General features: G+C 50.6%; 1 protein-coding gene across 1 annotated transcript; it reads left to right on the top strand.

The window, feature by feature from the left end:
- The first annotated feature begins 400 nt into the window (after window positions 1-400).
- On the top strand, window positions 401-10,579 carry LOC127491182 (E3 ubiquitin-protein ligase XIAP). Its single transcript, XM_089309027.1, is given in 12 exon segments — window positions 401-509; window positions 1,705-1,809; window positions 6,522-6,559; window positions 9,046-9,142; window positions 9,145-9,303; window positions 9,306-9,455; window positions 9,458-9,619; window positions 9,622-9,810; window positions 9,813-10,032; window positions 10,034-10,090; window positions 10,092-10,270; window positions 10,273-10,579. Coding segments are annotated over 12 exon segments (1,512 nt in total). The 3' UTR covers window positions 10,320-10,579.
- The last annotated feature ends 1,183 nt before the right edge of the window (window positions 10,580-11,762 follow it).

Raw genomic sequence — 11,762 nt, forward strand, 5'->3', positions numbered from 1 at the left:
GTAGATATAAATATAGATGCTGTACATGCAGCTACAGTAGACTGGGAGAATGTATATCAAATTATGAACAGAAGTTCTCTGTAGATAATGAGTGACTAATACGTTACTGCTTTTCTGTTGTCGAACGCCTGAAATAAAAAATTAAAAAGTTGTAAGGAACTCATTTCTGCAATGAGAAACTCTTGGGAGCTATGAGAGAGTAAACTGCTTTATGGGCAGCCAATGCCTAGACAGGGAGTGGTGGAGAGAGGAGGGGAGGAGGCAGAACCAGGCAGGGCAGTGAGAGGCTGGTCAGGCGTCCTCCCAACCCCCACCTGGAGCCCTTCTCTACCCCCTGCTGGGTCGGGCGGAATCCTGGGTCTCCCGGCAGCCTCCCACTCTGACAGCCCAGGCTGCAGCCATGAAGCGCTCCCTCCTGCAGTTCCTGACATTCCTCAGCCTGGCGGCCCTGCCAGTGTCAGGAACATGGAAGGAGAGAGTTTATCCTGAAATTGAATTTCCAGATTACAGTAAGTGTCCTGGCTGGGCTTCAGAACGAAGAGTGGGTAGAAAACAAGCAGACGTTCCCTGGTGCAGTCGCAAATAGGGCCCCAGGGGCTGGCAGCTACAAAAACACTGGCTCCTTTTATGCTGGGTGCCTGGAGAAAAGTAAATGCTTGGTCTTCAAGCTTGAGGGTCTCCCGGTGATACGAGCAACACCGTGTGCTGATGCGTGTTTGGGGGCCTGTGGTGGCCCCTGGAGTCTTTGTCCAGGAGAATTGGTAGAGAGGAGCCCCCGAGGGTTCAGAGCCTGCACAGAGGGTACCCAGCTCGAGCTACCAGGAGTTAAGAGTTGCAAATGTGAACACATTTGGGAACGGGGTTCTAGTTATTTCCTTTTTTTTTAAAAGATGCATTTATTTATTTGAAAGTCAGAGTTACACAGAGAGAGGAGAGGCAGAGAGGGAGAAAGAGGTCTTTCATCTGCTGGTTCACTTCCCAAATGGCCACAACAGCTGGAGCCGTGCCTATCTGAAGCCAGGAGCTTCTTCCGGGTCTCCCATGCAGGTGCAGGGGCCAAGAACTTGGGCCATTTTCCACTGCTTTCCCAGGCCATAGCAGAGAGGTGGATCGGAAGTGGAGCACCTGGAACTCAAACCGGCACCCATATGGCATGCTGGCACTGCAGGCAGCAGCTTTACCAGCTATGCCACAGCACCAGCCCCTCTAGATATTTCTTGAAACAGGCTATTTTGTTTTTTTTTGTCTCTGTTTTTTGTAAAGGAATTGAATGCTTCAGAACATTGGGCATAGGGAGGAGAAAGACAGTACATGCTTGTTGGAGTGAAGTTTGCAACAACAGGTGTAAAATGACCCAAATGTGCAGAAGGAGGCATGGGAGGGTGCTGGGCAGAGAGCCGAGGACAGATGCTTCCCTGGAAGAAATGACCCAGCCCAGGGCGAGGAGGAGCTGGGGCAGGAGCAGGGCTTTTCCCCTGCACTGGAACTCAACTCCTCCCACCCTGCAAAACAGGCGGGAGGTGAGAAAACCTCTCAGAATCTTCATTCCGAGAACTGGACGCGGGTTCCATGGGTTTAAACCCCACGGGGCGGCTGTGTGATGGCTGCGCAGGGAGAGGAGAAGGGGAGTCGGGGGCCTGAGGGGGCCGATGGCAGCGGGAGGCCCTCTTCTCCCGGGGGCCTGTGCTCACGCGGTCCTATCAGTTTTATCAAGGCCGAAACTGAGTTCCTGTGCGAAGGTTCCCACCGAGCAGCAGTGCCGCACCTTCTGCAAGCTGCCCGTGGAGTGCCGCAGCGGCCACTACTGCTGTACCGCCCTCTGCGGAAACATCTGCATGCGTCTGGAGTAAACGGTAGGATCTGAGCAGCTTCCCTCTGCCCGCGCTCCCAGAGACGGCGCATCCCGAACTCGGGCACACAGTCCTGTCTGGGGACCCTGCTGACTTCGCCCCAGCCCCATCTCCTCTTCTTTAAACATGTATTTATTTGAAAGAGTTACAGAGAGAGGTAGACACACACAGAGAGAGAGAAAGAGAGAGAGAGAGAGAGGTCTTCCACCTGCTGGTTCATTCCCTAAACGACTGAAACAGCCAGAAGTGAGCCCACCTGAAGCCAGGAGCCAGGAGCCAGGAGCTTCTTCTGTGTCTTCCACATGGGTGCAGGGGCCCAGGGACTTGGGCCATCCTCCACTGCTTTCCCAAGCACATTAGCAGGGACCTGGATCGGAAGTGGAGCAGCCAGTGCCCATATGGGATGCTGCAGCCTGGGACTTTACCCTGCTGTGCCACAGCACCTGCCCCATTTCCTCGTGCAGGCCTACAGGATCTAGGTAGAGCCCAGGAGGTCTGACATGGATGTCTCTGTTGACTGGACTTAGACTCTTCGGGGAGCCACCCTGTGGGGTCATCTCCTAAACCACAAAACAACTCTACTCCCAGGGTTTGGGAGGATTTGCTATGCTTAAAGAAATATTTCTCCAGACCATGCGGCTCTGAACTCCTGCCCCCTCTCCCTTCTCGACAGAAGGAAGCCGGACTACAGACTGAGCAACATGCTGTCCAGTGCTGAGCCTTAAACCACCAGTGAGAGTCGAGACTCCTGGAAGTTCTTGGAAGAGCACTGATGACCTGCCGTGGGACCATCTTCCTCCCAGGAGCGTGGGAGTGTGCCCAGGGCCATGTCTCCTCCGCCTGCTGCCCCACCTCCCTGAGCTATTGTATTAGCAGCCCCGGCTCCATGCTTGCCAAACAAGCTTGAGCACTAGCCCAGGGCCTCGGCTTCTTTTTCTGTAGTCCCAGAGTTTTCGCTGTCCCAGCTCTCTAACCCTAGCCCAACTTTCGCCCACGCCCTCAGCCCCTGCCTTCCAGTTTTCAATTCCACGCTGTGTGACTGTTTAAAGGCGCGATTCCTTAGCCAGGACTCCTGGACTCAACCCGTTTCTGATCATTGACGAACGTCTCTGGGGAAAACTACTTACGGGTGGGATGTTGTCCTGACTACAGAAAACACGGTCCGTCTGGGTTGCCCGTCCTCGGGGGCAGCTCAGGGCTGCGGCTGGTGGGTCCCCACAGCCACTGAAAGGCGAGGCTGGTGCCCTTTCCCTCCTAGTTCCGTTTCCAGACAGTGCAGTGTTACCATTACTTACTTAGTTACTCAGGATCTATCCGAACGTGAATACTGCTGCCAAGAATAAGCAACCTTTAGAGGATTCTAGAGAGCCCACCGTGTGGCCAGGGCCACTTCACAGGAGTGGAGGTGTCACTAAATCTACCTGTGCAGCCCAAGAGAGGGTGCCCGCTTATGATTCAAACAAGCAGGGACAAAACTAGAGGAGACCATGGAGACCGTGGAATCTATTGCCAGCGCCTTCCACACGCAGGCAGGAGTTGCCATGGGTTCCAGGCTTTCTGGAAGAAGGAGGAACGCTTAGTCTGATTCTGAGGGCTGGGAAAGAACTGACCGATCTGAGTGTCACCTGACAAAAACCAGTGAACGGCTGATGAGGCTGCATCATGACCGTTGTATGAGGCTGTATGACCTTAGCATGTTCTGATTTGCCAGCTTTCCCTTTCTGACCTCTCAGTGTGTTGTTATGCTAAAATTAGCAAATGGGAACAAAGACCTCCTGTCCTGAAGCCCTCGGTATTGAGTTTCCTGACACGGGTCTATCTTGAGACACACTTGATGGAGGAAGTCGCTGGGGAGAAGCATTGGGGAGGTGCACGGACTGAGATGGCGACAGGACAGGTCGTCGGGGTCCCCGCACTAGCAGGGGGTGGCTGCCTTGGGCCAAACCCAGCAAACTGTTTCCTGCTGAGCAGTTGGAAGACGAAGCAGTGCAGGAAAACCTCTGGGGTCACCTGGCGGACAGGACTTCTCATTTGCCCCCAGGTGTACTGAGGAACACCCTGAGCCTGTGCACTCGGCTGTGCGGTTCAGAGCTGCGGGTGATCCACCCCTGGGGCTTCAGAGGTGACAGGAGACCGGGCTCGAGTCCCCCAGGAGTCCTGGCTTCGGCTTCCCTGGGAGGATCGCGGAATCGGAGACTCACTTGCCCTTATCAGAAGGAGGACTGACCAGCAGTCGATTTTAACACATTTCTCCTAGTAACTGACGCTATTAGAAGACAAAACAAAACAGAAACCAAGATGATAATAGGAAGTTTGAACAACACACACACACACACACACAATGTGACTGATCAACATATATAAAAAAGAATTCTAAATTATTATGGAATATACAAACCAAATTATTACATGATATATGCACACAGAACATTTTTTAAGTCTCAACAAATATCAAAGGATTTAAGTCAAACTGAACACAGTGTAATTAAGATAGAAATAAATGAAATAGAACTTTCAGAAAAATGTTCTATATGATTAAAAATTAAATCAAACACTTCTAAGGAAACACAGGTTAAAGATGAAATCACAATGGGAAATATTTTGAAGTGAAAATACAACATAGCAAAACATAGGATACAACTAAAACTACAGAAAGGCTTCTAACCTAACGTGTATGTATTTAAACAGAACAAATGCTGATAACCAATCATCTTACCTTTGATCTCCGAAGTGAGAAAAAGAATAGCAAATTTTTTAAAAGATTTATTTATTTATTTGAAAGTCAGAGTCACACAGAGAGAGGAGAAGCAGAGAGAGAGAGAGAGAGAGGTCTTCCATCCGCTGGTTCACTCCCCTATCAGCCACAACTGCTGGAGCTGTGCCAATCCAAAGCCAGGAGCCAGGAGTTTCTTCTGGGTCTCCCACTTGGGTGCAGGGGCCCAAGGACTTGGCCATCTTCTACTGCTTTCCAGGGCCATAGCAGAGAGCCAGATTGGAAGAGGAGCAGCCGGGTCTTGAACTGGCGCCCATATGGGATGCCAGTGCTTCAGGCCAGAGCATTAACCTGCTGCGCCACAGCGCTGGCCCCAAGAATTAAATATTATTATATTTAATATATATTTATATATATTTAATATTATATTAAATTAAATAAAAATTGGTAAGAAGAGAATAACTTAGGTCAGAATAAAAATAATAAAAATAAACATACAACATGGAAGATCAACAAAACCCAATGTTGAAATTTTGAACAAACTAACAAAATTTGGAAAATTATGGTGATTAAGCAAACAAGAGGGGAGACAGAAATAGCCAATATAAACAAAGGAAAAATGAACATAACTATAGACCCTACAGACAATGAAAATAGAGAATATTATGACTACATAGGAATTAAAATACAAAATTCAGAGAAATGGGTAAATTCCTATAAAATAAGAACATCAAAATTTCATAGGAGAAATAGAAAATGTCAGCAATCATGCATCCATGAAATAAATTAATACAGTTTAAAAATTCTCTCAAGGACAACTTTGGGCTCAAGAGGCATCATTATTGAATTTTACCAAACATTCAAAGAAGAAATAATACCAATCTTATAGCAAATCTCCCATAAAATAAAAAAGGGAATATTCTCAACTTACTTATGAGGCCAACATAAACTTGATCTCCAGAACTTAAAAAGGTCATTATAAGAAGACAAAAGCAGGGCCTGGCATTGCGACACAGAGGGTTAAGCTGCTGCCTGCAATGCTGGCATCCCATATGCACATTGGTTCAGGTCCCTGCTAATGGCCTGGGAAAGCAGCGGAGGATGGTCAGAGTCCTTGGGCCCCTGCACCTACATGGGAGACCTGGAAGAAACTCCTGGCTCCTGGTTCCTGGCTTGGACTTGGCCCAGCTCTGGCTGTTAATGGCCATTTGAGGCGTAAAGCAGTGGATGGAAGACCTCTCTCTGTTTCTCCTTCTCTCCCTCTGACTGCCTTCCAAATAAATAAATAAGCAAAATAAAAGATCTATGTTTCTCAGGAATAGACACAAACGTCATGAACAAAATATTAAAGGAGGATCCAAGAAGAATGGGAACAAAGGGAGGACTGCATGTCCAGGAGACTGAGGGGAGACTCCAGTAAAGAAGGGACAGGCACCCTCAACAGCACAGACTCAGCCCAGGCCCAGGAACAGGCACCCTGCCACTTCTGTCCTGGCTCCCTGACCTGCCACTCTGTCCTGGCTCCCTGGCCGGGACGGGGTGGGGTGGGGAGGGAGGGAGACGCCTCATTGCTGAGAAAAGGTAAGTGGGAAAGTTCGGCGACGCCCTAACTACAGGGTTAAACGGTCCTCGGAGGCTTTAAAGCCCGTCTGGAAAGCTGGCTGGAGTCCAAGCAGCTGTTTCACCCCCAGAAAAATGAACTCACATTGCTCCACAGCTCTCCTAGACTCCATTCTGTCTTAGAGGCCAGAAGGCAGCCCCAGCTGCTGTAGGAAGCCTCTGGAACTGGTGCACCTCACAGGGCGCAGAGCAAGCCCGTGTGCATCCCGCAGGGGCAGATTCCCAGGCACCAGCTGCTGACTCCTGCCTCCCCTCTGCACCTCATCCTGGGCTCAGCAGAGGCCGCGGCCAGTACACAAGCTCTGACGAGGTCCCCCTGCTGTCATCTTTTGGCACAGGGTTCTCGGTGGCCAGCATCAAGTTTGCATACTGCATGGTACTGGGGATAGATTCTTCTGCATCCTGCAGTCCTGGGACTGCTGTTGTTGGTGCTACACCCCCCAGAGTAACCAGTGCTCACCCTGCGGGAACTGGGGGAGGCCCTACCTGTACCCCACAGCTGCCGGTGCACATGCCCCAACATAGCTTGTTCTCATCCTGCAGGAGCAGAATAAGGTACCCCCTGTGCCCTGAAGCTCTGGAACTGTGTAGGTTCTCTAAGCCTTGGGGACAGCCACCCTGGCCCCATGGGACCTGTGGAAGCCCTGCCTGCATTGCACTGCCACAGGCCCACATCTGCTAGTGCACAGTCCCCAGCACGACCTGCGCTCACCCCATGGGAGCTTGGTAAGGATCCTACCACATTCTTTAGCTCTGGAGTTGTGATTGTTGGTTGTATAAGCCCGAAGGACACCCACACTGGCCCCATGGGCTCTGTGGAAGGCTCTGTTTGCATTCCACCACACCAGGCCTGTGCTTGCCGGTGCATAGTCCCCACTGCAACCTGTGCTCACCGTGCAGGACCAGGGTAAACTACCCTCTGCATCCCGCAGCCCTGGGACCCTGATGGTTGGTGCCACATTCCCCAGCATTAACTGAGCTCACTCAAGGGCACACTCCCCACCATAACCGGTGCTTCCCCTGTGGGATCCAGGTAACGCCCCCCCAACCCCCCACACATTCTGCAGCTCTGGGACTGTGTGCGTGGGTGCTAAACTCCTGGGCTCACCCTGTGCAACCTGAGCAAGGCCCTATCTGCAGTCCACTGCCCCAGGCCTACAGCATCACCTGCACTTGTCCCACAGAGACTGAGGAAGGTCACTACCATGTCCAACAGCTCTGGGACTCTGATGCTTTGGAGCAAGAGAAAGCTCCAGGCTCATGCCCACCAGGACACGATCCTCAGCACGATCCCTCAGAGCCCTGTGGGGCCTGGGTAAATCTCAGAGCCCCCTGTGCCGGGACTGCAGCTGTTGGGTAGCTTCATCCACACCCACTCAGCAGGACCTAGGAAAGGTCACATCCACATCCCACAGTTCCAGAGGCCCAACTCTCAGTGCCACTACCCCCAGTATCACCCATAGGGCTGCCCCTTCTGTGTCCCACAGCACCAGCAATATGGCTTTGTTGATACCTGACCTGTGGACAGGATTCATTCTGAGAGGAGGAGCGTGGTGGGGCAAGAGGCGTGGAGTCACCGCACAGACCCCAGGAGTCAGGGGAAAGCAGGCCAGAGGCCAGCAGCCTACAGACTCATTTATTTCAGTTGGTACAGCAGCTTGTATAGTCAAGGCAGCCAATCAGGTCAAGGGGCGGTCTATGCCCTAACCAATCACAGCCTGTTGCCAGTCAGTCTCCATTGCCATGTGGTTTTCGAAGCCATCCAATCAGAACCTGTTCTCAGTCAGGCTCTGTTGTCATGTGGTTTCCAAAGCCATCCAATCATAGCCTGTTGCAAGAGGCCATCTTGGCATGGCCTTCACATTCCACCTCACAGGGTGCTTCTCATTTCTTTTTTTTTTTTTTAAGATTATTTTATTTATTTGAAAGGCAGAGTCACGGGGGGGGGGGGGGACAGAGAGATCTTCCATCTGCTGGTTCACTCTTCAAATGGCCACAACAGCCAGAGCTGGGCCAGTCTGAAGTCAGGAGCCAGGAGCTTCATCCAGGTCTCCCACATGGGTGCAGGGGCCCAAGCACTTGGGCCATCCTTTGTGTCTTTCCCAGGTGCATTAGCAGGGAGCTGGATTGGAAGTGGAGCAGCTGGGATTCAAACCAGTGCCCATATGGGATGCCAATGGCACAGGTGGCAACCCTGTCTGCTACACCACACAGCCAGCCCTTCTCATTACTTCTGAATTGGGATGAGAGACTTTTTTTTTTTTTTTTGACAGGCAGAGTTAGACGGTGAGAGAGAGAGAGAAAGGTCTTCCTTTCCATTGGTTCACCTCCCAAAAGGCCACTAAGGCCAGTGCGCTGCACCAATCTGAAGCCAGGAGCCAGGTGCTTCCTCCTGGTCTCCCATGTGGGTGCAGGGGCCCAAGCACTTGGGCCATCCTCCACTGCCTTCCCCGGGCCAGAGCAGAGAGCTGGACTGAAGAGGAGCAACCGGGACAGAATCCGGTGCCCCAACCGTGATTAGAACCCGGGATGATGGCGCTGCAGGCGGAGGATTAGCCAAGTGAGCCGTCGAGCCGGCCTGAGAGACTCCTCTTGTTCATGGCTTTCAAAAAAATTTTTGAATCAAAACTTATCTTTTAATTCCATTTCCAGCTGGGGCGGGGGTCGGAGGGCAGGCGGGGAGGGGTGGAAAGAGGGTTCGTTTTCTGTGGCTGCGCCCTCCCTGCTCGTGGAAGTGGCGGGACCTTGGCGACGCCTCGAGCGGGCGCGGCGCTAATCGAGGGAGGCCCGGCCAAGGGGCAGGAGTTGGCTTTTCCAGCTGGGGGTTCGGGCGGTTGGGGCCGGCTCTCCTGGCGCGAAAAGGTGGACAAATCCTATTTTCAAGAGAAGAAGACTTTTACCAGTGTGGAAGGACCTGCAGACGTCCATAGAGAGGAAGAATTTGTAGAGGAGTTTGAAGTTAAAAACTTGCCGATTTTCCAAGCAGCAGTCCGGCTTCCGCGTCAACACCTGCACGAGCAGGTGGAGACACGGAGCGATGCTCAGCCGCCGCTAGAGGGCAATGTGCAGACTCGGTGGTTGGAAGACACGGGAAAGTAACCCCAAACTGCAGATTTATCAACGCTTTTATTTTGAAAATAGTGCTGCACAACCAACAAATCCTGGTGTCCCAAACGGTCGATACGAAGGTGGAAACTACCTGGGAAACAGAAATCATTTTGCTTTAGACAGACCATCTGAGACTCACGCAGACGATCTTCTGAGAACTGGACAGGTGTGGATCTGTCAGACTCCTTATACCCACGGAACCGTGCCACGTGCAGCGCAGAAGCCAGATTAGAGTCCCTTCAGAACTGGCCACGCTATGCCCACTTAGCCCCCAGAGAGTTGGGTAGAGCCCGGCTCCGCTACACAGGTGTAGAGGGTCAAGTGCAGTGCTCTGGTGGAAACTGAAGAACTGGCAACCCTGTGTTCATGCCTGGCCGGCGCCCAGGCAACGCTTTCCTAACTGCTCCTTTGTTTTGGGCCAGAACGTGGGTATTCGAAGTGAATCTGATGTTGTGATTTCTGATAGGAATTTCCCAAATTCAATAAATCCTCCAAGCAACCCAGCCATGGCAGATCGGGAGCTGGATGTGATGCGTTAGCTGAACAGGGTGTTGAGTATCTATTAGAAGAGAAAGGTCAAGGATATATAGACAATATTCATTTAACTCATTCACTTGGGGAGCCTCTGGCAAGAACGGCTGAAAACACACCGTCACTCACTAAAGCAACCGATGGTGCCGTCTTCCAAAGTCCTGTGGTTCAAGAAGCTATACGGATGGGATCCAGTGTCAGGGACATTAGGAATGGAGGAAGACGTTCAGGCTTCTGGGAGCAGCTGTAAATCACTCGAGGTCTGGCTGCGATCTAGCGAATGCTCGGGAGGGCGGTGCACAGGGTGAGTGGAGTCGGACTTCGCTGCTGGCCGACGTCAGCACTGCAGGGCAGCTCCGGCGCCTGCAGACAGAAGTGCTGCTGCGGTCTTCATTCCTGGGGACACCGAGCACCTGTGAACAACGCGCTGGAGCAGTTGACACGTGCCCCTCTGCTACACCGTCATCGCTTTCCAGCAGAGGATGTTTGTGTCTTAATCCAGCTCCACAGGGGCAGGTTGTGGTGCTCTTATTACCCTGATTGAATGTGTGCCATGAGCTGACTTCAAGTAATCAGCGTTGGATTCTGTTAGCGTTTGCTACCAATTAGGGGGGAAAAGTAATGGTTTAGTCGGCAGTCTAACATTGAACTTCCGGGTTTTTCCGGTTATTAACTGTATTATTTTTCCCATTGTTTTACTGTTCTTTAGCTGAAACTGTAGACTAAGAAGCATCACATTATAACTGATTGCAGTGTGTATTGGTAGTATATTGACTTAGTTTCTAGGTGTACGTGAATTAATTGAGTGTTTTGTTCTTTTCAGATAGACTTAGCAAATGGAGTATTCTATAGAAACTTGGAGATTCGAGTTAATCTCCCCAATCACATAATTTGTTGTGTGATAAACAGAATGAACTGTTCTGCACTGGTGGAAAGATAGAGATTATTTTTAGATGCATGTCTTTGTGTTTTAGGATTCTGTCCTTTTCAAATTATCAGCACTCACTTGGATGAATGATTTCAAAAGAGGTTTGTATTCAACGACACAATGCCATCTAGCCAACACGTAGTGACATGGAAAGATGTCAAGGGTATTGTAAGTATAAAACACAAATAGTAAACCACTGTGCTTGTTATGAGCCAAGTCAAGGGGTGTGTGTTTTGTGTATGTGTAGAACAAATGATTTGTAAAGATAGCTCCAAACTGTTAGAAGTGGCTTCTTTAGAGGGGGTGGGAGTGTGGATCCCATGGAGGGTGTACAGGGGCCTTTCGCTTTCTGTTTTGTTTTTTTTGTCTTTTATTCTGTTTGAATTTTTATAAGTATGTGTTACTTCTGTAATCAGAATCTGTAGAAAATATTTTACTGATGTAAAGGCTTAGGCATGTTCAAACACCTGCAAAACTACTTATCACTCAGCTTTAGTTTGTCTAATCCAAGAAGATGGGGCAGGTAACCTTTTTAGTGCCAATGTGAAATTTAAATGTCTTTATGTTTTTCCTGCTTTGTGGATGGAAAATATTTCTGAGTGGTAGTTTTCTGAGGTAAACCATGTCTTATCTTATTTCAAAATAAATATTTCTGATTTTGTAAAATGAAATAATAAAAAAAAGAAATCTTCCTGAACTTGACCTCAGTGATCTTCCGGTGAACTTAGTGGACTGGCCAAGTCTAGAGCCACTAGAGAGGCAGAGTGGGAGAGCATCTGCCCCGAGGGCAAGGAGCGACGAAGGTCCGGGTCCGTGTCCACAAGGTCAGGGGTGGCGTCTGTATAGGGAGGCTGTTGGTATAGGTGGTCAGAGCTGGAGAGAGCCTAGGCAGAGATGGAAACGGCGTCTGCTTGGGGCCTGGAGAGCGGCTGGGTGACGTGTCCGTGCCAGGGAGCAGCCTCAGCACTGGGGCAGAGCATGCGCGAGTGTGGACCGTCAGGGCTGAAGGCAG

This window comes from Oryctolagus cuniculus, chromosome 11, assembly GCF_051225735.1.
Source record: "Oryctolagus cuniculus isolate XC-2025 breed Fujian yellow rabbit chromosome 11, ASM5122573v1, whole genome shotgun sequence".
NCBI lineage: Eukaryota > Metazoa > Chordata > Mammalia > Lagomorpha > Leporidae > Oryctolagus > Oryctolagus cuniculus.